We start from the raw sequence: 25,177 nt of genomic DNA, 5'->3' as shown, positions 1-25,177 counted from the left end.
TTTGAGCAAGAGTATGAGTCCCAAAACTCCTAAGGAAATAACTGAGATGAATAAAAAATCATATGCAGTGTTATTGGTAGTTTAATGTACACTATATTGTATACACGTTCCGATATCAACTATATTGTTGGCTTAGTCAGTCACTTCCAGTCAAACCCAGAACCGAGACACTAAAACGTGGTAAAAAGGATATTCAGATATCTCAAAGAGAGAACATATTATTGTCTTTGTTTCCAATGATTTAAGATGAGTCTAAAGGGCTATATAGATACAGATTGGGCAGGAGACTTTGATAACAGAAAATTCACATTGGGTTATACTTTTTTGCTGAATGGTGGCACCATCTCATAGAACAGCAAGAAACAAGCTTGTGTAGCACTGTCGACAATGGAAGCAGAATATATAACTTGTGTAATGGTTGTGCAAGAAGTTATATAGTTGAGAAGGTTCCTAAAGCATCTGAAGATTGTTGAAGATAGTGGAAGTCTTGTTATAGTGTACTGTGATAGTCAAGATGTAATAGATTTCTCGAAGGATCCTAAATATCACAGCAATGACAAGCATATACTATAAAATATAATTTTGTGAGGAATATTATGACTAAAAGGAAGGTAATTCTTGAGTATGTCTCTACACATGCTTGTTGAAGATAGTGGAAGTCCTGTTATAGTGTACTGTGATGGTTAAAATGTAATAGATTTCTCGAAGGATCATAAATATCACAGCAATGACAAACATATGCTATAAAATATAACTTTGTGAGGGATATTGTGACTAAAAGGAAGGTAATTCTTGAGTATGTCTCTACACATGCTATGCTTGCAAATCTTTTCACTAAGTAAATGACTAAAGAGTCATTTAAAGAACATGTAAAGGCTTTGTTACATTTGGATAAGATATCGGTGAGTATGTGGCAGGTTAAGATTGGTTCACTCACATGGACAATCATCTCTACTTGTTATGTATAAATTGAGCTAAGATTGATACTTATGAGACAACTTATGTAACTGTGAATAGAGACATACCCATAAATTAAAGTCGACATAATAATTATGTTAGGATGAGATCATTTATGTGTTAATGATGATTGAAGTAAATGAACCCACCATTTACTGAATATGTTAGAAGCCAGATTTGAATTCATGAGTTGAATTTAGGATTAGACATTAGGTATGTCTAGATCAAAATATGTATAATGTTAAATTTAGAAAAAACATATGTTATTTTTAGTAAAGAGAAAAACATCGTAGTATGCTATAGCGACAATAAAGGTAATAGGAAAATGAATCACTATTTCTCTACTATGTGAAACCTTTGATATTATAAGTTGATCCTGTCCGAACCAGGAGTCAACGGACACTGGGCACGTGGCGCTTCCTGCTGAATCCTCAAGTGCTCCGATGAACCTGCAACAAAATCGAGCCGGGATGGGTGTCCCGGCGACGGCCCTCCGACGCTCAAGTCAGGCGAGGAATAACAAAAAGGTGGCTCCCAGATGAAGACTTTGCATACCTCCGGTGAAGAAATGGAGGCCTTATATAGACCTCTCGAAGAAGCCTGGGCGTGACAGTCAAAGTAACCACCTGTCTTTGACCATGCCCAGGTATGGGTCTGTCAGAAGGGACATGCCCAGATATGGATCTGTCAGGCAGACGTCCGTGAGACCATACTGCTACTGTATCAACCTTTCCATGATGTGAAGGCAAGATCTTCCCTCGTGCGATCTTGTGTACGGCCTCATCATCAGACATGCTTCTGCTAATATCCTATATCCCGAGCCGAGCGCGTAGACCGCTCGACCACCTTTGTACCCTCGCCCTTATTTTGGCCGAACGGACAACTCGGCCCTTTGACCCCGGCCGATCGGACTCCCGTTCGACCCTTCGATATTCCTGCCTTGGCGTCGGAAACCCAAGCCCATGGGTGGCTTATCTCTAGCCCCGCTCGGACCTACCCGGCTGCTCGGCTCGGCAGTTAACCGCTTAGCCCTTCGTTCCTCAAGCTGAGACCCTTCAGGAAGTGGGCCCCCCATTCTTACTGCCGGATCACTTGCCTTCCCTTTAAGTCTAGTCGAAGGAGGCAGTGAGTCCGACTGACTGGACTATATGTGTCCGAGCGGGCGGTCGTCGCCTTATTGTGGCTTGTAATATCTCTTGAGCCGTTCAGCACTTATGCCAAATCTGGCCGCTCGGCTCTTCGCTTCGGATGCCTTGTTGTTCAACGTGGATGTTTGCTTGTCTAAATCTTCTCGAAAATCGCGCAAATCCTTCCATTAAGTCGCAGCATGCGCGGTATGACGCGCATTAATTGCGCCCAATCACCCAGCGCCACGCGTCGTCCATCGCACTGCGGCGGCGTTACCTACGATGGGACACCGTCGTTTGAAATGGACGGTCAGATGAGGACCTCGTCTCCCGTGACCTGCATCCGACGGCTGAGGCTGACCGACCTCAGCCATATAAAGCCTCCGTCTCCTTCCATCGTCGCCTATTCGCTTACGCGCTGCCCTCGGTCTCTTCCTCTGCCGCGACCTCCGACGATCCAGTTCTTGTTTCTCGGTGGCGATCTTCTCCTCGGTGATTCCCTCCGCCTATTTCCCTCCCAGTGAGTCTTCTTACTAGGTCTCCTCTGCTTATTTCGCCCCTTTCGTTCCCCTTCCCTCGATTTCTTGCCATTCTTTCGCCTCTGCGAGATGGCAAGCTCCTCCGAACCCGCTGTTGGCGTTCAGAGCCCTTGGTACCTGACCATGGAGAGTCGATTTGATGAGGAGGGGGCTCGGCGCCTGGTTCGGACGTATGGGATTCCTGATGACCACGAAATACTTATAGCCGACCCGACCGACCGGCCACATGACCCGCCGATCGGCTCCATTTGTTTCTTTTTAGATCAATTCCAGGGCGGCCTAAGATTTCCTACCCATCCCTTTATTTTGGAGGTTTGTAACTATTTCCGCATCCCGCTCGGCCAACTTGTGCCGAATTCCTTCAGGCTGCTGAGCGGAGTGGTCGTCCTTTTTAAGCTGCACAGCATTCCTCTTGACCCTAAAATATTCCATTTCTTCTTCTACCCCAAACAATCCGAGCCGGGCACTTTTATCTTCCAAAGTAGAATAGGCTTTAAATTTTTTGATAACATGCCGACCTCCAACAAACACTGGAAGGAGTCTTTCTTCTACATCCGACTTCCCGAGCGGCCAGCATTCCGAACCAGATGGCAGACCGCTGTGCCGACTCAGCCGGAGCTTGGCAAGTTCAGAAGCAATCCAGCGTATCTTCATGCGGCGAACTGGTTGTCCGGTCAGCGATACAAGATCGACCAGTTGCTGCTCAAGGGGGTGTTGTATATCTTCGGATTGTCTCCCGTCCGGGCAAATCTCCCCTTCCGCATGAGTAAGGACTCTTTATTCTCTTAGTCTTTTTTGTCTAATTGATTTTAATTTCTTTCATTGCAGCTGAAGTTATGTGGCGCTCCAAGGCCACCACTCATTTGAAATTGAAGTCCGTGGAAATTGAAGCGGCCACCAAAAAAGAGCTCGCCGAGCGGGGTCTTATTCCCAGCCGCCCGGCAGATGCAGGAGAGGGGGGGGGGGCACAGTCCGCCCCTGAAACGGAAGCTGCCCCATCCGCTTCAACGGAGGTTGAGGCGGAGATTGATCCTGTTTCCTCGGCCCCCGCTGAGCTGGGCGTTCCGCAGGTCGGGGATCCACCATTGGAGGTTCGGCGGAAACGTCGAAGAGACTCCACCCTTCGGCCGACCCAAGAGGGGGAACCACAGGCGCCGATCGGTGTAACTTCGCCCGACCGCACGCCATCACAGATCGGGACCCCTGTGGCTTCGCCTACCGCACAGCCCTCTGGCTCTCCCCCCCAAACTCGCCGCCGCTTACGTCGGTTGGGCGAAACTTCCACCATTGGCGAGTCCTCGCATCAGGCGGCAGCGACTGAAGAAGCGCCATCCGGCCATCCGACTATCAAGACCACCCTCCGATTCCCATCGGAGGAATATTTGCTGTCCGCCGATCGGCCATCGAGCCCCGTTCATGAAATAACCTTGACGGGTCCGCTCGCCAAGCTTTTTGAGGACGCGCAGATCCAAGTGACCCTCATGACGCCTAAGCAACTAGGCGACAACAACATGCAGCAGGCTACTCAGGTAAATTCATTTTTCTTCCTGCGCCATGCTACTGGTTTAGTTCTTGACTTCATCATTTTCTTTACAGCGCTGGGCTGAGCAAATCGCCACTAGCCATCGGCTAGCCGAGTTGGAGGGTCTCCTGGAAAAACTCCAAGTGTCGGAAGGTCCCACGGCCGAGCGGGAGAAACAAGCTCTTGAGGCCGAGCAGAAGAAGACTGCCGACCTGTCTGCTGAGGTGGTTCGGCTAGGGGACTTGGTGAAGCAGCGCGACAAAGATGTGAAGCGCGCCAGTAGCCGGAAGAGGCAGGCGATCGCTGATCTGGACAAAATGAAAGTAGATGTCCGTGCGCTAGATCAGCGATCCAAGGACCTGGAGGCCCAGCTGAACGCCGAACGGGAGGCCCATTCGGCTGAACAAACAAAGGCTGAATCGACCTTGAAGGCCCTCCAAGATTCCTTAACTGCTTCCCGGGCGTTGCTCAAAAAATATAAGGAGGGAGAGCCGAGTCGACTAGCTGCAGCGCGTCAGGAATACCTCCGCTCGGAGCGCTTTGGCGAAAAGTTTGGTGGCAGCGTCTCCTCAACCTTCATCGAGGCGGTCCAGGTCGCCACGGCATACTTTAAGAAGGGGGGCACCTTCCTGCTGACCTGAGCATCCCTCCTCCTGAACTGGCGGCCATGATCGACGACATCCCGGATGCCTTTTTTAATTTCGAGGACCCGGAGTGAGGCGTGTAAAACTTTAGTATTTCATCCGCTTAGCGGATATAAAATTTTTGTAGCTGCCGCTCGGTATTTTCTTATTTTAATGCAAGTCTCTACTTCTGTCTGAGTATTATCTTCTGTTCATTTAACATTCATGCTTCGAGTCCCCGAGTCCAAGAGCATACTCGCTATACACATCTGGCCTACGTGAATTCAACGAACGACTACCGAAGGACACACACATCCGAGCGGGCCTAGATGTTATCATACTTGTGGTTTCCGCGGTTTCTATGGTATTCATTCATCCACCCGGGGTATTCATAGCCGGTCGACGCGGCTCCTGATCTTTGACGGGACTCGTCGACATCCTGCTCGGATTATTTATAGACGCCGGCTCGTCTCTCGATCTTTAGCGTCGGAGCTCGACGGCGCGGATATTTATAGCCGGTCGGCGCGGCTCTCGATTTTTAACGACGGAGCTCGTCGGCGCGGATATTTATAGCCGGTCGGCGCGGCTCTCGATTTTTAACGACGGAGCTCGTCGGCGCGGATATTTATAACCGGTCGGCGCGACTCTCGATTTTTAACGACGGAGCTCGTCGGCGCGGATATTTATAGCCGGTCGGCGCGACTCTCGATTTTTAACGACGGAGCTCGTCGGCGCGGATATTTATAGCCGGTCGGCGCGGCTCTCGATTTTTAACGACGGGGCTCGTCGGCGCGGATATTTATAGCCGGTCGGCGCGGCTCTCGATTTTTAACGACGGAGCTCGTCGGCGCGGATATTTATAGCCGGTCGGCGCGGCTCTCGATTTTTAACGACGGAGCTCGTCGGCGCGGATATTTATAGCCAGTCGGCGCGGCTCTCGATTTTTAACGACGGAGCTCGTCGGCCTTCAAGTGAGACTATATACCCGGCCGAACGGCTCGGGCCTTCACATCGAGCGCTGGGCTCGGATACCATATACCCGGTCGAACGGCTCGGATACCGTATACCCGGCCGAGCGGCTCGGGCCTTCGCTCCCTGGCGACCAGCGGAGATCTGCATTAATTCCCTACTCCCGAACACCCGTGGAGTTAGGAGAACATAAGACACTCTTCAGAATACAAGGCAATAACCTCCCTCTATCATCCTGAACAGCGCAGGGTTTCGGTCTCCCATCCTGCCATAATAGTATGCAGCCCGGCCAAACGGCTCGGGGTCTTCGGGTGAGATGATAATGCCTTGTATTCGCTCTTTTGACTTTTCATTTCTGCATTTCAAGTATTTAGTCGAAAAATGAAGTACACTGGGTGATTCACAGTGATACACCTTGCACCCCGCCCGGTAAGGCTGGAGGTGGTTCGCGCTCCACGGTCTATCTAGCTGCCGACCGTCCTCGTCTTCCAGGTAATACGCGCCCGAGCGGAGCTTTTCAATGATTTTGAAGGGACTTGCCATGGGGCTTCAAGCTTGCTGACGTCGCCGACCGGCTTGACTTTCTTCCAGACAAGATCGCCGACCTGGAATGATCTGGGAATGACGCGCCGGTTGTAGTTTTGCTTCATTCGCTGACGGTACGCCATCAGCCTGACGGATGCCTTGGCACGCTCTTCGTCGACCAAATCCAGCTCCATGTTTCTCCGCTTGGCGTTGCCTTCATCATAACACTGGACCCGGACGGATTCGACGCCGACTTCAACCGGAATAACCGCTTCGCCGTCATACACCAGATGGAACGGTGTGACTCCTGTCCCTTCTTTCGGCGTCGTTCGGATGGCCCACAAGACGCCCGGCACTTCATCCGGCCAACTTCCTCCCAAGTGGTCGAGCCGAGCGCGCAGAATACGGAGAATTTCCCGGTTGGCCACCTCAGCTTGACCGTTGCTCTGAGGATAGGCCACGGATGTGAAATGTTGCTCAATGCCGTAGCTCTTGCACCAATCCTCTAACATCTTTCCTGTGAACTGTCGCCCGTTGTCGGACACTAGTCGGCGAGGGATGCTGAACCGACAAATGATGTGTTGCCAGATGAATTTTTTAACCATTTGTTCAGTAATCTTTGCTAGCGGCTCGGCTTCCACCCACTTGGAGAAGTAGTCTACCGCCACTAGTAAGAATTTCCTCTGCCCGGCCGCCATCGGAAATGGACCGACAATATCCATTCCCCATTGGTCGAACGGGCATGAAACGCTTGACGCCTTCATTTCTTCAGCCGGTCGGTGGGAGAAGTTGTGATACTTCTGGCATGAAAGGCAGGTAGATACTGTCCGAGCGGCATCTGTTTGTAAAGTTGGCCAAAAGTATCCGGCCAAGAGGATCTTCTTGGCCAACGAGCGCCCGCCCGGATGACCCCCGCATGATCCTTGATGTACTTCCTGAAGGATGTAAGCTGAGTCCTCCGAGCTTACACATTTCATCAAAGGGCGCGAGAAAGCTTTCTTGTACAGCTGATCTCCGATGAGTGTAAACCGACCGGCTCTTCTTCTAAGGAGCCGGGCTGCATATTCCTCGGATGGAGTGGTGCCCGAACGGAGGAATTCTATAATAGGTGTCCTCCAGTCATTTGGAAACGTGAGGCCTTGCATCCGGTCGACATGTGCCACCAACAGTGTTTTTTCAATTGGTTGCTAAATGGCGACCGGCGTTATTGAGCTCGCGAGTTTGGCTAACTCATCGGCAGCCTGGTTCTCCATTCGGGGAATCTTCTGAATAAGCACCTCTCGGAAAGTAGCTTTGAGTTTTTCAAAGGCCTCAGCGTAAAGTTTGAGCCGAACACAGTTGATTTCAAAGGTGCCGGAAAGCTGCTGAGTGGCCAATTGTGAATCCGAATAAAGTGTCACCCGACCGGCTACCACATGCCGTGCTGCCTGCAATCCGGCTATAAGGGCTTCATATTCTGCTTCATTGTTAGTAGCTTTGTAATCTAGCCGGACGGATAGGTGCATCTTTTCTTCTTGCGGTGAGAGTAATAATATTCCGAGCCCACTTCCGAGCCGAGTAGAGGATCCATCCACATATATTCTCCACATAACTTCCGGCTCTGGCCTTTGGACCTCGGTCACAAAATCAGCCAAGGATTGGGCTTTGATCGCCGAGCGGGGCTGATATTGGATGTCAAATTCACTTAATTCTGTCGTCCACTTGATAAGCCGTCCGGACGCTTCTGGATTCAACAGTACTCTTCCGAGTGGAGTGTTCGTCTGGACAATGATGGTGTGAGCCAAGAAATAGGGTCGAAGGCGCCGGGCGGCCAGAACCAAAGCGAAGGCCAACTTCTCGAGCCCAGTGTAACGGGATTCAGCATCTTTTAGAATGTGACTTAGAAAATACACCGGCTGCTCTTCACCGCTCGCCCTTACAAGTGCTGATCCTACAGCATGCTCAGTTGACGACAGATACATATAAAGTGACTCACCCCCGATCGGCTTGGCCAGCACAGGCAGAGAATTTAGATATATTTTCAACTCTTCAAATGCTCGGTCACACTCTTCGTCCCACTGGAACTTAGTAGCCTTGCGCAGGATCTTGAAGAATGGCAGACTCCGGTCGGCGATTTTGGAGATAAATCTGGACAGAGCAGTTATCCGACCGGTCAACCGTTGCACTTCTCTTGTGTTTCTGGGAGGAAGCATGTCTTGCAGAGCTTTCACCTTGCTGGGGTTGGCTTCAATTCCCCGCTCGGTCACTATATATCCCAAGAAACGCCCTCCTTTTGCTCCGAACAGGCACTTCTGGAGATTTAGCTTGACCCCATATTTGCGCAGCGTCCGGAAGGTTTCTTCCATATCCTTGAAGAGATCTGCCGCTCGGACGGATTTAATAAGAATGTCGTCTACATAAACTTCCAGATTCCGCCCGATCTGCTCCCGGAATACTTTATTCATCAAGCGTTGATAGGTGGCCCCGGCATTCTTCAATCCGAACGGCATCACGTAGTAGCAATAAGTGCCGTCGGCCGTTACGAAGCTTACTTTTTCTTGATCTTCCCGAGCGAGCGGCACTTGATGATATCCTTGGTAGGCGTCAAGCATGCAAATTAATTCGCAGCCGGCCGTAGAGTCCACCAGCTGATCTATCCGGGGCAGGGGATAAAAATCCTTGGGGCATGCTTTGTTTAAGTCCCGAAAGTCGATGCAGACTCTCCACTTGCCGCCCGGCTTGGAGACCAATACCACGTTGGCCAGCCAGCTCGGGAACTGCACCTCGCGTATGTGGCCGGCCTTCAGAAGTTTTTCTACTTCTACCCGGATGATGGCATTCTGCTCGGCACTGAAATCTCTTTTCTTCTGTTTCACAGGCCGAGCGTCCGGCCGGACATGCAACTCATGCTGCGCCAGGCTCGGCGAAATTCCGGGCAACTCATGTGTCGACCAGACGAAGACATCATGATTTCGTTGAAGGCATTGGATCAGCTTCTCCTTCTGTTCTTCCTCCAGATCAGAGGCGATAAAAGTCGTGGCCTCCGATCGGGTCGGATGGATCTGAACTTCCTCCTTTTCATCATAAATTAAAGCAGGAGGTTTCTCGGTTATGGCGTGTACCTCGATTCGAGGCGCCTTCCGAGCGGAACAAGCTTCTGCTCGGATCATCTCTATATAGCACCGACAAGCTGCTAGCTGATCTCCACGCACTTCTCCTACTTTGTCCTCCACGGGGAACTTTATCTTCTGGTGGAAGGTTGAGACAACCGCTCGGAATTCGCCGAGCGCCGGTCGTCCCAAAATGACGTTGTAGGACGATGGAGAGTCGACCACCACGAAGTTTATTATCCTGGTCCTCCTGAGCGGCTCTTCTCCCAGCGAGGTGGCCAGCCGGATCTGTCCGACCGGCTGAACTTCGTTGCCTGTAAACCCGTAGAGCGGGGTCATCATGGGCAGCAGCTCGGCTCGATCAATTTGCAGCTGATCGAACGCCTTCTTGAACATGATGTTGACCGAGCTCCCTGTGTCAACAAATATGCGGTGAATGGTGTAATTTGCTATTACCGCTTTAATGAGCAGCGCGTCGTCATGGGGCACTTCTACTCCTTCTAAGTCTCCGGGCCCGAAAGTGATTTCCGGTCCACTTGCCCGCTCTTGGCTACAGCCGACCGCGTGAATCTGCAGCTGCCGGACGCCCGCCTTTCGGGCTCGGTTGGAGTCTCCTCCGGTCGGCCCGCCAGCAATAACGTTGATCTCGCCCCGGGAAGTATTTCTCCTGTTTTCCTCTTCCCGAGTGGCCGGCCGGGACCGTTCTCTGGACGCCCGGCGATTCTCCTGTCTCGGGGATCGGTGCCGATCGGGCGTCTGGTGATGTCGCCTCTCGGTGCAGGTTCGGTCAGCTTCATGGGTCCTTTACCTCCTGTCGATGGGAGGCGACCGTCGTTCGGCTTTCCTGGGAACGGGATTAGCCACGAAAGGTAAACTTCGACAATCCCTCGTGTTGTGCGTATCCGACTGGTGGAAGGAGCAGAACATAGGAGTCCACCTCTTCTTTGGCTTGGGCCGAGCGGCAGCCACTTCTTGTACATGCGATCTGGCGTGGGGGGATCGAATTGCTTCGGCCCTCGGTCCTCTGGGTGGCTGCTGAGCGATGTGCTGTTTCCGCTCGGCATGGACAGGTGCGCGATCGGTTGGAGTTTCCTTTTTCCGGGCGGCTTGCGCTTCTTCCACGTTTATGTATTCGTTGGCGCGATGTAGCATGTGATCATAATCTCGGGGCGGCTTTCGGATGAGCGACCGGAAGAAGTCCCCATCCATAAGGCCTTGCGTGAAGGCGTTCATCATCGTCTCCGAGGTGGCCGTTGGGATGTCCATCGCCACTTGGTTGAATCGCTGGATGTAAGCTCGAAGCGATTCTTTTGGCTCTTGCTTGATGGCAAACAAGCTGACACTTGTCTTCTGATAACGCCGACTGCTAGCGAAGTGGTGGAGGAAGGCCGTTCGGAATTCTTTGAAGCTGGTGATGGATCCGTCCGGCAGCCTCCGGAACCACCGTTGAGCCGATCCCGAGAGAGTGGTAAGAAAGACGCGGCACTTCACTCCATCGGTGTATTGATGGAGCGTGGCTGTGTTATCAAACTTACCCAGATGATCATCCGGGTCCGTTGTTCCATTGTACTCGCCGATCGTTGGAGACACGTAGTGCTTGGGCAGAGGGTCTCGTAGAATAGCCTCCGAGAATTGGCGATTGGTCCGCTCGGGAGATGAGTCCGCCCGGGGAGCTTTCCCTTTTCTGTCGTCTCGCCTTGGCATTTCGTCTGATGAAGAGTCTCTATCTCTTTGAGCTAGTACGACTTCAGGGGTGCGAAATAAGGCCCGGTGGAATGCGACGGTGGCTGGAGGTGCTTCCGCTCGGCCACCCGACGCAGATGTTGCTTGTTGCTCAGGCTGTTCGGCCGCTGCTTTCTGTTTTTGTTCCACCAGTTTAGCGGCCCTTATCTCGACCAGAGCGTCGAGTTCTTCCCTCGAAAGCGTCACCGTGCGTTGTCGTCCAGCCTCGTCCATTGTTTCCTATCGGATGCAGGAGCGTTCCCACAGACGGCGCCAATTTGATCTTGTCCGAACCAGGAGTCAACGGACACTGGGCACGTGGCGCTTCCTGCTGAATCCTCAAGTGCTCCGATGAACCTGCAACAAAACCGAGCCGGGATGGGTGTCCCGGCGACGGCCCTCCGACGCTCAAGTCAGGCGAGGAATAACAAAAAGGTGGCTCCCAGATGAAGACTTTGCATACCTCCGGTGAAGAAATGGAGGCCTTATATAGACCTCTCGAAGAAGCCTGGGCGTGACAGTCAAAGTAACCACCTGTCTTTGACCATGCCCAGGTATGAGTCTGTCAGAAGGGACATGCCCAGATATGGATCTGTCAGGCAGACGTCCGTGAGACCATACTGCTACTGTATCAACCTTTCCATGATGTGAAGGCAAGATCTTCCCTCGTGCGATCTTGTGTACGACCTCATCATCAGACATGCTTCTGATGATATCCTATATCCCGAGCCGAGCGCGTAGACCGCTCGGCCACCTTTGTACCCTCGCCCTTATTTTGGCCGAACGGACAACTCGGCCCTTTGACCCCGGCCGATCGGACTCCCGTTCGACCCTTCGATATTCCTGCCTTGGCGTCGAAAACCCAAGCCCATGGGTGGGTTATCTCTAGCCCCGCTCGGACCTACCCGGCTGCTCGGCTCGGCAGTTAACCGCTTAGCCCTTCGTTCCTCAAGCTGAGACCCTTCAGGAAGTGGGCCCCCCATTCTTACTGCCGGATCATAAGTTAATCTCAATTTTATCTTAAGTGATTATTTAGCTGTTTACTTAAGTTTTAATCAATGACTGCTACTTTAGCATATATCCTATGACTATATATGATTTGATCTACGAAGCATAACTAGGAAAATAATTGATTAGAATGAATAGATTCTAGCTAAAAGGGAAAATTAAATAGATTTGCAACTTTTGATGTTATTTACCGATCAACCCATTTCTATTATGTATAGAAATGATTATAAATATTGAATATAGAATATATTCTTGGCATAATAATCATTATAAGGGATTAGAGATGTTTATATTGATGTAAATGAAGATTATTTAATCTGGGTTAACTAGAAAGACATTAATATCTTCAAGATAATGACTGTATACCATCAGGAGATTGGATGTTTTCTGGATAACGGATATGTACTACCAGGAGAGAGGCTATGTGCTATTGTGAGAGTATCTCTGATTCATTTGGAAGAGCGGCTAAGTAAAGTATAACAACTTTGTTAGCATTGATCGCTCCAAGAGTGGCTATATAAAGTGTAACAATCTTCTTAGCGACTATCGCTCAATGTGCTTGCTGTTGCACGAACTATTTTATCTAAATATGGATTGGATGTTCTAATATGGCTTTTATGACTAAACTCTTATATAATCTATGTGACTTATTTAGTCTTTGTGACTAACTAGTCTTAATGGCTTGACTTAAACGAGTGAGAGATGTTGGACGTGTGAGAAGTGGGAGGTGTGGGTAGTTACAAAAACTACCCAGATACCTCACTTGTTTCTTTATGTATGTTGCGTCAAGTGCAATATGAGAAAAGAGAGCTTATCCTACTTATCTTAAAAAAAGGAACATTCAAGTATAATTTTGGGATTTGGTTTGTGACCATTGAAGAGTTCTTTATTTTGTAATTGCTCTTCCGACAATGAGCACGAATCTTCCTACGACGAGCACGAAGAACGGGATTCATCCTTGCAAATCACTGTAAATGTTTACAATTTGATTTTTGTTTACATATCATATTATTTCATACATTTATAACTAATAGGTAAATCACGAGGGATTTTATCCAAGTGTAATAGTCCTTTATATGGGGAGATTAGATACCTAACGAGATATTATGTATCCGTTAAAAATCGATCTCAATACCTATTTAAGCAAATACTCATGCAGGTACCAAAATATATGGGGGTAACCGAGCAGAGATCAATTGTAGTAAAAAAACGTGATTACACTCATCCCAAACACCCTTTACAATCCGTCTCAGATCATGTAAAGGGATGTAAATTGTAGGATCAGCTTATAGTCGACAGACAAATGGATAGAAATGAATTGAGGAGTTTCATTTCTGAGAGATTCATCCCTAAAAATTAACCCCTACCTATTATAATAAATTTCTCACCCTCCAACCAACCGAGTGAGGATCAATGAACATTATAAGATTAAATTGATTAGATAAATGAGTATACCTCAATGTTATGTAGATTATAATAAAAAATATTTTTATTCACATAAATTTTAAAGTGAATTCGTGCTTATTTGCTTTTTAAATTACTAAATATTAGTAACTCAAAAGTGCTCCCGAGATTATAGTGTAATAATAGAATATCTAAATTATCATTTAAATATTTACAATTCACTCTCCAGCTATGAAAAATTTGGATTATCAAATTACATTGTTAAAGCAATTAAATTATATTAGAAATGCCCAATGTTGCTCTGTTCGATGTATTACTTTAAAATTTATATACAAATTTATTTTATAGTATAACTGCACAAACAAAAGCACCCGGTCATATAAATAGAGCTACCCATTTTTTATATACAATTGTTTTCATATCCGGCTGTTTTTTTCTTTGGTAAATAATTCAAACATTATGAACAAAATTTCAACATTTTTTTCCCTTACTGCCTGTCCTCGGAAATTATAGTAGCTGATTTAAATTCCCCTCTTTCTCAACTTCATTTTCTGTTCGATTTATTGGTAGTCAGTTTATCTTTCGATTAAAGAACATTAGAGAGGGAAGATCTAAGGTTTAACTTCGCTTTCTGTCTGTTTGCTATAACGAAAATAACAGCATCGTCCCCAATGGGTTCAAAAAATCCTTGTGTGAAGGGTTGAACTGAACTGTACTCATGCTGAACATAAACTCTCTGCATTGTCTATTTCAGTTCTCTTAACAATTCAACACATCAAATACTCCTGCATGTTTTATGCTTCTTTAACTTGCAATGGTAATCACACAATTGCACAAAAATCAAACAATTGAGCATATGGATCATTCAATAAAAATTCAAAAAGATCATGTTATTATATATATACACACTGTAGGAATTAGAACTTACAAGATGCAAATTGACAATGGAGTAAAAGTGCCAGTCATTACTTGGATACTCATTTAGACCATGCAGCTAATTACACTATGAGTGCTTCTAACATGGACACAGCTCTTATACGTCTTTGAAGAGCAATCGGTACTTGGGAATTCTTTCTGGTGGAAGTGGACACCTGACGATGAGCTTACCTTTCATTGCTCCTCTAAATATAGCCTGAAGAAGGTGAAAATATATGAGATTAAGAAACGAATTGTCAAGGCTAAATCACATAATGAACTCAGGCAAAATGGAACAGTGTACCACTCTGGTTGGTTTAGGTAATGTAGTACGTATGTTACTGGATTCAAATTTATCAAGATTTCTAAATAGAATACATGCCCAATGTTATTGAAACATTGACCAGTTTAGTGAACATTTCAGCAAGAAACAATGAGTTGGAATGAAATATTGCAACCAAGATGTGCAGGAAGAAATTTCTATGCAAAACATACTCCCCGCAGTCAGAAATTGTGTAAAGGTACACCAAAAGAAACAACCCTTTACCATCCAAGAATGTTATGCAGGGTGATGTATAAACAACAAGGACTGAAACATTGATAATAGATCATGAAACCTATTGAAGCTAACTAGAGTCAAATTTGTTATCTCAAGTCAGTTCCTCCATAATATAATTTGCTGATATAATTGATGAAACTTAATTATACAAATGCTTCCCATTGATAACTTTAGGCATTGTTCAAAGAAATATCACTAATATGTGAATTATAAAATACTTCTCATTGATGTCTAAAATAGTAACATTGAAACAAAAACAAAAAAAAAAATCAATCCACATTTTTTTATGAAGGAACAGTATCAAATTTCTTATTTCAACTGAAGTCTTTCTAAGGCGAATATACGATACTCACCTCTAGGACATCAATTAAATCCTGTTTGGTATAAAAAGATCCAACCCATTTAGTATGGTCAGGAGTCCTGAAACACAATAATAGAGAAATTTAATATCCAAGATTGTACATGATATATCTGCAAAAACAATATTTAAAAGGTAAAATCACCACATCACATTGTATATGTTAATAAAAAAACAGAGTGGCAATGATTAATAGAGAGAAATATCCCTACTATTGCATTGTGGTATAAGATATCAGACTGTTGAAATTATCGTAGGCCAATCAAATTTTGGGAAGGGAAGAACAAAATTGCTGCTTTAATTTCTAGAAATGAAATATCCTATTAAGTGAGAGAACCAGGCGTTAAGTAGTACACAGAAGAAATTAAGTAAGGTATGATTGGAATTACCCCGAGTCCATCTTCATATGATGAGCATTAAAGAAGAAGACGGTGGAGGGAAGCAAGGTGATGTCGAAGTAGTTGAGATAGACCTGCACCTCCTCAGCGTCGGCATCCACCAGCGCGATATTTGCGAACTTGGAGACCTTCCAAGCCGACTTAGAGAGCTGCGGGTGAAGAAGACCACAACAGGTGAGAGATAGATTGAGAAAGAGAGAAAAGAATAAGAAGAGAGGGAGAAGGGAGGGTACGATGTCGTCGAGGTGAAGGCAGAGGAAATCGGCGGCCCGGCCAAAGCGGAGGAGGAGGACCGTGTCGAGGGTATCACGTATGATGCTATCGACGTCGCGCTTCGTCGTCAGCGTCGGCAGAAGGAACCCGCTCATCCCTCCTCCCTATCTCCGACCAAGACCTGAGAACCCCAAACATATTTGTTAGGTTGAGCTGTTGGGCCAAGTTATAGGCCCATTAGTGCTGCCGAAAGAGGTTATTCAAAATTTAGTAAAAAGTAAAAAAAAAAAAAAAAAAAAAAAAAAAAACCAAAAGTCTTTTAAACAGCAAAATAAATTAAACATCTATATAAAATACCAACAAAAAATAATTAATAATTAATCAAATATACTCCTCCATTTAAATTGAATACGGTTAGGAAAAAATTATTATCCCTAATCATAACATCAAAAACTTATAGCTGACTATTAAATGACTAGAGAGTAAAAAAAAAAATTCTCCCAAAAATATACACACGAGAACTAAAAGAAATACTTTTATTCAATAATAATGAAATAAAGTACTATAGCCCCTCCTAATTTATTGGCCGATAAAAAATTTTCATAAGACAACTTATCATCTCACTAGAATTGAAGAGGGATCTCCTAGACTCCTTGTCCTTATCTTCTCTTAGTCCATTCCGTAATTGACATCTTGGATTATAGTCAAAATTTGATCAAAATTGATTGTAATCTTTTCTGAATTCATCTTCCTACTCAAGTTATAATTTAGCCTGGAGGCTGCCGACGGACTACGGACCACTCCTTTTACTCAATGACCAACAATCCACCTATCGCGACGACTCCAAACTATAACCTAAGTAAAAAGATGATCCAAGAAAAATCATAGTTAATTTTAACCGAACTTCAACCATGATTCAACGTGCAAATTACAAAAGGGACCTGAGATTATAGACGAGAGACCATGCTCTTCCTAGAATTAGTCTGCATAAAGAAAATTTCTCAAAATAAAATAAAAGATAAAATGTCTTTTAAAAAAAACATTTTCCAATACTATAGGGAATCCTTTTAATTTTTACTCAAATATCTAAATATTTTCTTTCATAAATTTTATTCATCTGAATGACAAGATCAATTTATGTATGACCCAATATAAATTCCCACACACTGTATATCAAAAGATTACCAACTACTGGAACATCAGGAATATATCAAATGAAAGTGTAACCAAATACTTAAAAAATAATTATAAGGTACTAATCTCAGATGTTAGAGGGGCAGTAACATATTTAGCTGGTTCTACCAAAGTGATGCTTTGAACATCTAGCGCCGCAGTCTAAACCGTAGCACCGCACAATCCTTCTTGTTAGGCTTTGTAAATCTTAACTAAAGTGAGCTACACTGATATCTCAAGCTATTTACATCATGCTCCAGTTGAGTTCCAATCCTTCAGCATATAATAAAATGCCTTTGGCATTGATAAATAAAATGAACAACTTTATTCTATCCACAAACAGTGGAGATCACATGATAACCCTTTACAAGTGAAGGCAGACAAATTGTTTGGTAAATTTGTTAGCATATCTTCAGTAATATCCAAGATGCATCTCCAAGAACAGAAGTGTTGTCTCTCTCTGTCAAATATATCCTGATCAGAACAATACGGGTTCTTAGGAACAAATGCAGGCTACGGAGCAGGTACGATATGCATCCTAATCAAATATAACTCGATTGAATCTCATCCTTCTGATCCATGGTAAGTATAGCAGAGTCCAATGCTCTTCTTCTGGCTTGAATCTGACACACACACTCGGCTATTAAAACACTAAACTTTGGAGCAGGCTTGCTTGTGGAGTATATGTTTAGTCCAGCCTTTCTCAAAGCTTGTGATATGCTCCTCTGAGACTTCTGCAAATGGATGTGGCAAAGAGAAGGTATAGAAGATCTCAGAACTGGCTTCCCACATGTAATGGGTCCACTATGCCCACAGCTGTTTTCAAAGAATAATCATCAATTGTCTTTTGAAATTTAAATAATCAACCAAAGATGTAATCCGAAAAGAAATCTCTTCAGAGTAACTAGAGATTAAGCATGTCTAAGGTCTATATAATAGATTGTTATCCAGTGGATTTTGTAGCTCATATTTGCTAGATAAGAATGCAGTTGATAATACAGAATAGATTGTTGTGATTGGCATTACTAGACATCTCTGTTAAGATGATTTTATTTGTTAGCTATTGAAAATACAAGGAAAAAAATATTGTTTCAATTCATTCTCTAATAACGTTTACTATTCAATTACACGTTTATACTTTATATAATGTATATCGTTGTGCTAAAAGATCATGTTAATAGAGAGATCAGTTATTCATTAGCTGTATACATTTTAACAATTTATCATATTTTATAAATACAAAAGCGCTTTTATTATGCAAGTTTAGTTCAAGATATAGCTATCATATTACCTCATAATGACCAAAGTCTCTTTCTCATTGTATCTTGTAGAAAATATGGTAACGTTCTCCTGGGACTTAAAAAGCCCTTACACAAGCCATATATGTAATAGCCAAAGCAAATTTTGAAAGAGATTGTATAGCAGCCATATATGATATTTGGTCTACATATGAAAGTTAAAAGGCAATTGGTGCACGAAGCTCCTGCCAATACGAGATCCCGGGGAAAGGTCTATTGTATGAGGGCAGATCCTCTGGACTGCTTTTTGCGGTCCAGGGGATGGTCCCTTAGCATGAATTGGTGAAATGAATGGTCCCCATTCATAAAATAGGTGGGGACCATTCATCCCCACCAATCCACATCAAGGGACCATCCCCTGGACCGCAAAAAGCGGTCCAGAGGATCCGGGCTGCTATTGTATGCAATCTTACCTTGGAAAAAAAATCTTTTGATGTGTTTTGAGTTGTATGATTAATATATTTTTCTACTTGTAAATCTAAATTTGGTGTGTTGATAACTATATTATGTGTATCTTAATTATTTTTAACAATATAAATATTTAAAGTATGGCCTATGATGGAAAGGGGATAATTCCTAATTGAGAGAGCAATATTATTATCTGCCCTAGATACAATTTCACACTCAATCTGGTAGTCATATCCACTGAGACAATTGAAGATCACACTTACTACTTTGTGAGAACCAGCACACAGTTCAGTACAATTAAAATTCAAAATATTCACATACACTTATATTGTTTGTATTCTCAGTGAAGACTGCTAAAAGTAATACAGTTTTAAAAATGCACATTGCATCAAATAAACAGAATTTACGGAGCCAACGGATACCAAATGTCATAGATAGCAATTACCTATAAAAACGCATGCCTAAGTGCTAGCACACATGACATACAAAATAAAATTTAAATTTGTGAGCGTTTGTTTTGGAAAAAGTGTCATATAAACATATGAAACCTAAAAGATGCAATTAAACATACTTCTTCAGCTAATGAATAAAGAGAAGAGCTTTGTAATGCGCACACAACCATGTCCACAAATTTATGCCTACATGAAATAGCATTGCCATAGAAGAGTATAAAAATGAAGATCTACATAAACCACAACCAAGTACTTCAACGTAAACCATCTTATAAGAATTAGTAACTCGTAACCTAGTCAAACAAGAAATTATTTGAGAGTCCATACCTCTTTGTTACGAAAGAACAAGGCTTGTAAAGCGTCTGCTTCTTGTCCGCCAATATATGCGGATGGCAAAATCTCGTCAAAGGCATCGCTTTTGACTTGCATCCGGCAAACGCACACCGCTTCCTCTCTCTTATGTTCCCCACGATACCGTCCCCTTCGTCAAACCCTAATTGAACCCGACGCCTTACCCTCGCGACCTCCGTCTCCTCGCCATTCTCCTCCGTTGCTCGTCCTCTCTTCCCGCCTTCCTTATCCTCCCCTTCCTCCTTCTCCTCGTCCTCCACAAAGGGGCTAACACCGTGCTCCCAGTAGTAATCCCGATGCTTTACCCTGACCTCCTCCATTAGGGCCCAATATTGGCGTCTATATAATAACGCCAGTTGCTTCAACCGGCGCGAGCGGCGGCGAAGCACCTCCTCCCGGGAGAGAGATGCCGAAGCGCGAAGACATTCGTCCTCTTCGGCTCCGTCAACGGCGAACGCGGAGGGGCCCACCACCGTTGCCTCGGCTCCAGCAGCGTTAGAGTTGGGGATCGATTCGCTCCTCCGCGGCGCCTTGCCCTCCCTTGCAGACCACATCGTCTCTCTCTTTCTCGCCTTCTCACGCTCCCCTTTCTCCTCCGATATGGAAGCCAGTTAGAAGGACCCGGAGGGGCGGAAGAAGATGGGAACAATCTGGTGAAAGCGACGGACAGATGATCGAGGATCCAGCATCGGACGGATGAGACGAGAGACTGTTGCCCGTCTCGTATTGTTGGTTTCAGTCTCTTTAAAATCTTCACTGCGGCTTTTACTAGCAATCCACTTGGGCCGCGACGGCTGCCCCATTGGGGTGGGTGCACGTGGATGGCAGGCAAAGTATTATAAAAAATGCGGCGTGTCGAGTTGTTAGTGGACCAGAGAGGATTCTGTTCGCTGTGTGGGGGAAAACATTATTTCGGAACCTTTTCCCATCAAAGCCCTGATATTTATTTTTTTCTCGAAGGACCCCTAGTTTGAATTTTCTTTTGGCCAAATGGCGGTATCTTTACACTGTTTTGTATTTAATATAAAAAAAATTGAACGAAAAGATGACAAAGCTTAGCAAAAATAAATGAAATATTTAAAGAAGTTATAAAATTATCTATAAACAATAAGATTTTCATTATTTGTTAAGCTTACTTAAATAATATATTAGTTATATTAAATTTTAATATTAAATTTTCTCTATGTATTAAAAAACTATGTATAGTTATTCTAGAAAAAAAGGGAACTGATTTAAAATTTTTAAAAAAGTGTATATGTTAATTTTGGATACCAAATGATGGCGCCGACTAGGAGTATTAAAACAAATTGTTGTCAAAATATATATTTTTCTTTCCTAAAATACGCTTTTTAAAAATGTAAGGTATTTAAACAAATTATTGTTAGTAAACAAATTTATAGGAATACTTTTTCATAATTTTGAATAGAAAAGGTAAACTTTAATATTTTTTTTAAAAAAATAATAAATTCCCTCTCATAAAAGCAATAGGTTTCCTTAGACAAAAAAATATAACATATTTTTTATGATTTCCTCCCTACCTATTAAACTTCTTTACAAAATAAATAAGAAAATACTATTTTTGACCAATAATTTTAGCAAGCAATTATTTTTTTGTTTATAAAAAATAAATTTTGTTATCAATTAACAAGACCTTCCAATTTAATGCCACTTACCATAATTTGCCTTCCTAAACGTGGTAAATCAACCTAATGGAATCAAAATGAAAGAAACTTTTACCCAAACTACAGACGGATTTAATTGGATGATCAGTTTGTCCCCTCATATGGGTGTGTCTGGGTATCGGCGTTGGAGATATTTAACATAAGTAGTTTGTTTGGTAATAAACCTTTTCGGTATTGCTGTTATTTTGTCATCCGTCTGATGAAGAATATACGGTGCCGAATGAAAATGAAGCAACCGCGGATCGAGTTTATTGTGGACGCGTGTTCGTCCGTCGCCGCGAGCAAAAGTGTACATAATGGAAAACGCGACAAAAAAACCCTCATTCTCTCTCTTCTCTCCCTCGCTTCTCTCTCTCGCTGCAGCGTCCTGACTCCTGCGCGCCTGGCTAAGGATTTTCTCGTCTTCTGGTAAAGAATGGCTACTAGTTATTGATGATTCCTGAGCTCATGCTTATTCGTTCATTGATGGACTGCTTCATTCCCATTTTTCATTTACTTCATTCTGATTTTCTTATGCTTGTTTGTAGATTTCTGTATAAAGCTGCGTTTTTTTGGGTGCTTTAGGATCATGTATGGCTAGCGTTGATATATCATATATTCTGCTCTATCTAGCTCGTTGATGTAGGAAATAGTTCATTTTCATACATACAGCTTGTTTTTTTTTTGCTTTTTTCTCTCCTTCGCTCGTGCGTATGTTTGTGCGTATTGAGTTTGGATCTTAGCTATGGTTTTGGTTTGGTGTCAAATATTTAATTTTCTTATTTCTTCATAGTTTGAAGGAAGGTTAATGTGATACATTAGTAATACTTACTAAATGGGTCATGAGATAGTTATAATCTCGAGTATTAAACGATTTTTTAATCTTATTGCACATTAGTCTTATAACTCTATCCAGATCCAGTCCATCAAACATGTTATTTGCTAGAACAGTTGGGCGTTTTAGCACAATGCTATTATGTTTTAACAAATGAGAATTTTCCGATACTGATTTTGTTGGAAAAGTAAATAAAAAATTATTTAAATTAGCTTCAATGTGATTGAAAAAGTAGTCTCATATTGAAAGAAAACAGTGGATGAAATCGGTGGATCGTTTAGTTTCATATTGAACGTTTTAGAGCAATATGACTAATTTATATTGAATTACAATCATAAATATTGTGAATTTGTTTGAACGTGCGACTTTCATTTGTTGCCACTCGAGATTATTTTTCATGCTTCTTGAATCAAAACGGATGGCCATTAATCACTAATTGATGGCATTTCGAGCCAATTGACAGAGGCAATGAATGGTAAAGTAATGCTCATTCAGTGACAGGATTAATGACTCAGAATTTTGAGTCTATAAATAGAAGCTCTTTCCCGAGCAATAAAAATTCAATGCAATCATTCATTTACATGTAAATTCTCCTTATAAACTTTCTCTTCCTTGACTTCTAGTGATAGTGTAGGGTACTATGTAGTTCGTCATAATCAATGAGTATTTGATTGTTAACATGGTTGAGCCATTGTATCATGAAAAAAAGATGCTCATCTGAACCTCTAAGCACTTTTAGTGAGGGGACAAATCTATTTTAAGAAAGCAATGTTAAACACATTCATCTAAGCCTCTAAGCAATGTTAAACACATGCTTCAATTGTGCTTTGCAAAGCTCCATGTCCTACAGCTTTGCAGCTTAACAACTCGGCCTCCCAGCACGGCCTACCTAGTTGCCCCTTCTCAGGCAGCTCACCCTTTTTTGCTGGGCAACCCTGCCTTCTTGCTTGGCCTCCTTGCTCAGTAGTTTGGCTTCCTAGCTCGGCCTTCTCTGCTCAGCAGCTCAGCCTTCTCTGCTCAGCAGCCCGGCCTTCATCCTTGAGTTCACAACCATCTCGACAGATCAGATAAGTCTGAATTTTTTAATTCGTTATTTTTCCATTTACTCCCGCAACTTGTATATTTATCCCTGAAATCATTTTTTAGAAAGAAATCATAAGTTTTTTTATAAAAAAAATAAGTATATATAAAAGTTGTTTCAGAATAATTTCCAAGTATCTCTTCAAAGTAATTATTAAAAGAGTGTGTGTTTTCATCCTGGTCTGGTTATTTTCTTTAACTAGTTTTGTTTCTATACCTGTCTCTCATGTAGTTATTAATAGTTTATGTTCCACATATCATGGTTTTTACTGCTAAACTTGGATTGGATACAAGTTTTATGTGGAATTTATCTTTTTCTTAAAGGTTATACTAATTGTTTTTTTGGGTCAGAATCTTATCAAATCTGACACATAGCAAGTTTATTCGCTTCCTAGACACTAATTCTGAGTTGATCAATCGTCTTTTAAAGTTATTTCTTCAACTTTTTCTATATATAGCTTTCAGCCTCATCTGCATTCATGCATCATATGCAATTGGGCTCTTCGTGACTTTGATTTCACTTTCCTTTTATATTTTAGGAAGCTTAATGCTAATCTTTGTATTTAATTTATTCTTAATTTGTTGTTATTGAATATGCAGAAATTATATCACATAGTTGCAGAAAAATGGGATTCATGAATAGAAATCGATTTTCAGAAAAAGCAATGGGAGTTACTTCAAGAATAAGGGCAGTGCCGAAGGATAATAATTGCAATCTGCCAAAAACTGAATTTAGCGTTAAAAAATATGAGATTGATCGGGTTCACCAAGAGGATACTGAAAGTCTTGCTTCTCCAAAATCGATCAAACTCAACAAAAATGATCAAAAGTTGGGTGTCACTTCAAAAAATAAATCTCCTCAACAAGCAACCAAGGTATTGACAGCACTACCAAAAGCTTGCAACCCAAATAAACTGAAAAAGAACATGAAGGCAGGTTCAAATCAGGCTCTGCAAAAGAAATTCTTTCCCATTTTTCCAGAACCAGAAGAAGCAATCACCAATGCTATGGATGATACTCCACAACAAGCAACGAAGGTATTCAAAGCAGTACCAAAATATAGCAGCCCAAATAAACTGAAAAAGAATATGAAGACAGGTTCAAATCAATCTCTGCAAAAGAAATTCTTTCCTATTTTCCCAGAACCAGAAGAAGCAATCACTGGTGATATAGATGAGCTAAGTTTTATGGACAGATTAATCGAGGATAGTGATTGCATGTGGTTATCGTCAGAGAGTTTGTCATCTTCAAGTATTTGCGAATTTGATCATTTTGATCTATTCCTGCAAGATCAGTCATCATCGATCTCATCACTCCCTGGAAGTTCTGCCTCAGATAATGGAAATGAATCAGATGGGGCAAATCATAGCTCTACGAGTGAGTTATTTCTTCTCAGCAAGCAATTGGATTTTGGAGTGAAAGATGAAAATGCACCATTACAACTATCAGCCTTGTCAAATTTTTCCGGATCAGGGAGCCTTAGTTCCGACACTGGCACACTGGATGATGATACATCACCAAGTCACAGTTCAATTTCATCGCCTACCTCATATGTGGATTCACCTTATTGGAATTTTGATAAAACAGAAATCTGGGTATCTTCACTGGATCTCGAGACAGAGGATTGTGAACTTATACATGGCATGGAAGATGATGCTGGCATCTTTGATTCTGATATTTCATGCCCTTTTTCTGGTTTTATGCACTACTTGAAACTCCAGTCTTTTGGTTCTCATTCTCTTGACTGTATTGATTGGGAAGACAAAGTTTTTAGCCTTGATTGTGATTGGGATGAACCTCTCTTCTGGCCGTACGACCGGAGCTTGTATGACAGCTTGGATCTTGAGGAGTTTCTTCGACGATCTCCTCTCAAGGGTGAATGCAATTCTGATGTTGCTGGTTCTCATAGGACAAGAATAACCCACTCGAGACTCCCAGATAAAAGTTCGTCGACCAGTTCAGTTATAGATGCATGCAGAAGAAGAGGTGTG

The 25,177-nt window shown here is 43.3% G+C and overlaps 1 protein-coding gene across 3 annotated transcripts; it reads right to left on the bottom strand.

The window, feature by feature from the left end:
• Positions 1 to 14,321: 14,321 nt before the first annotated feature.
• Positions 14,322 to 20,341, bottom strand: LOC122036595 (thioredoxin-like protein 4B). 3 transcript variants are annotated; one of them, XM_042595966.1, is made up of 5 exons: positions 19,587 to 20,341; positions 15,949 to 16,109; positions 15,707 to 15,864; positions 15,313 to 15,379; positions 14,322 to 14,617 (listed from the first exon to the last, which is right to left on the bottom strand). In XM_042595966.1, the coding sequence occupies exons 2-5, from the start codon at positions 16,081 to 16,083 to the stop codon at positions 14,519 to 14,521; spliced, it is 459 nt and encodes a 152-aa protein (XP_042451900.1). In that variant the 5' UTR covers positions 16,084 to 16,109; positions 19,587 to 20,341; the 3' UTR covers positions 14,322 to 14,518. The 3 variants fall into 3 exon arrangements, with proteins under 3 accessions (XP_042451900.1, XP_042451897.1, XP_042451898.1); XM_042595963.1 differs by lacking the exons at positions 14,322 to 14,617; positions 15,313 to 15,379; positions 15,707 to 15,864; positions 15,949 to 16,109 and adding an exon at positions 17,404 to 17,917; XM_042595964.1 differs by lacking the exons at positions 14,322 to 14,617; positions 15,313 to 15,379; positions 15,707 to 15,864; positions 15,949 to 16,109 and adding an exon at positions 17,404 to 17,835.
• Between the last annotated feature and the right edge of the window lie 4,836 nt (positions 20,342 to 25,177).

The sequence above is a fragment of the Zingiber officinale genome, unplaced genomic scaffold (assembly GCF_018446385.1).
Source record: "Zingiber officinale cultivar Zhangliang unplaced genomic scaffold, Zo_v1.1 ctg178, whole genome shotgun sequence".
Taxonomy (NCBI): Eukaryota; Viridiplantae; Streptophyta; class Magnoliopsida; order Zingiberales; family Zingiberaceae; genus Zingiber; species Zingiber officinale.
This window is presented reverse-complemented; position numbering and strand designations above follow the sequence as displayed.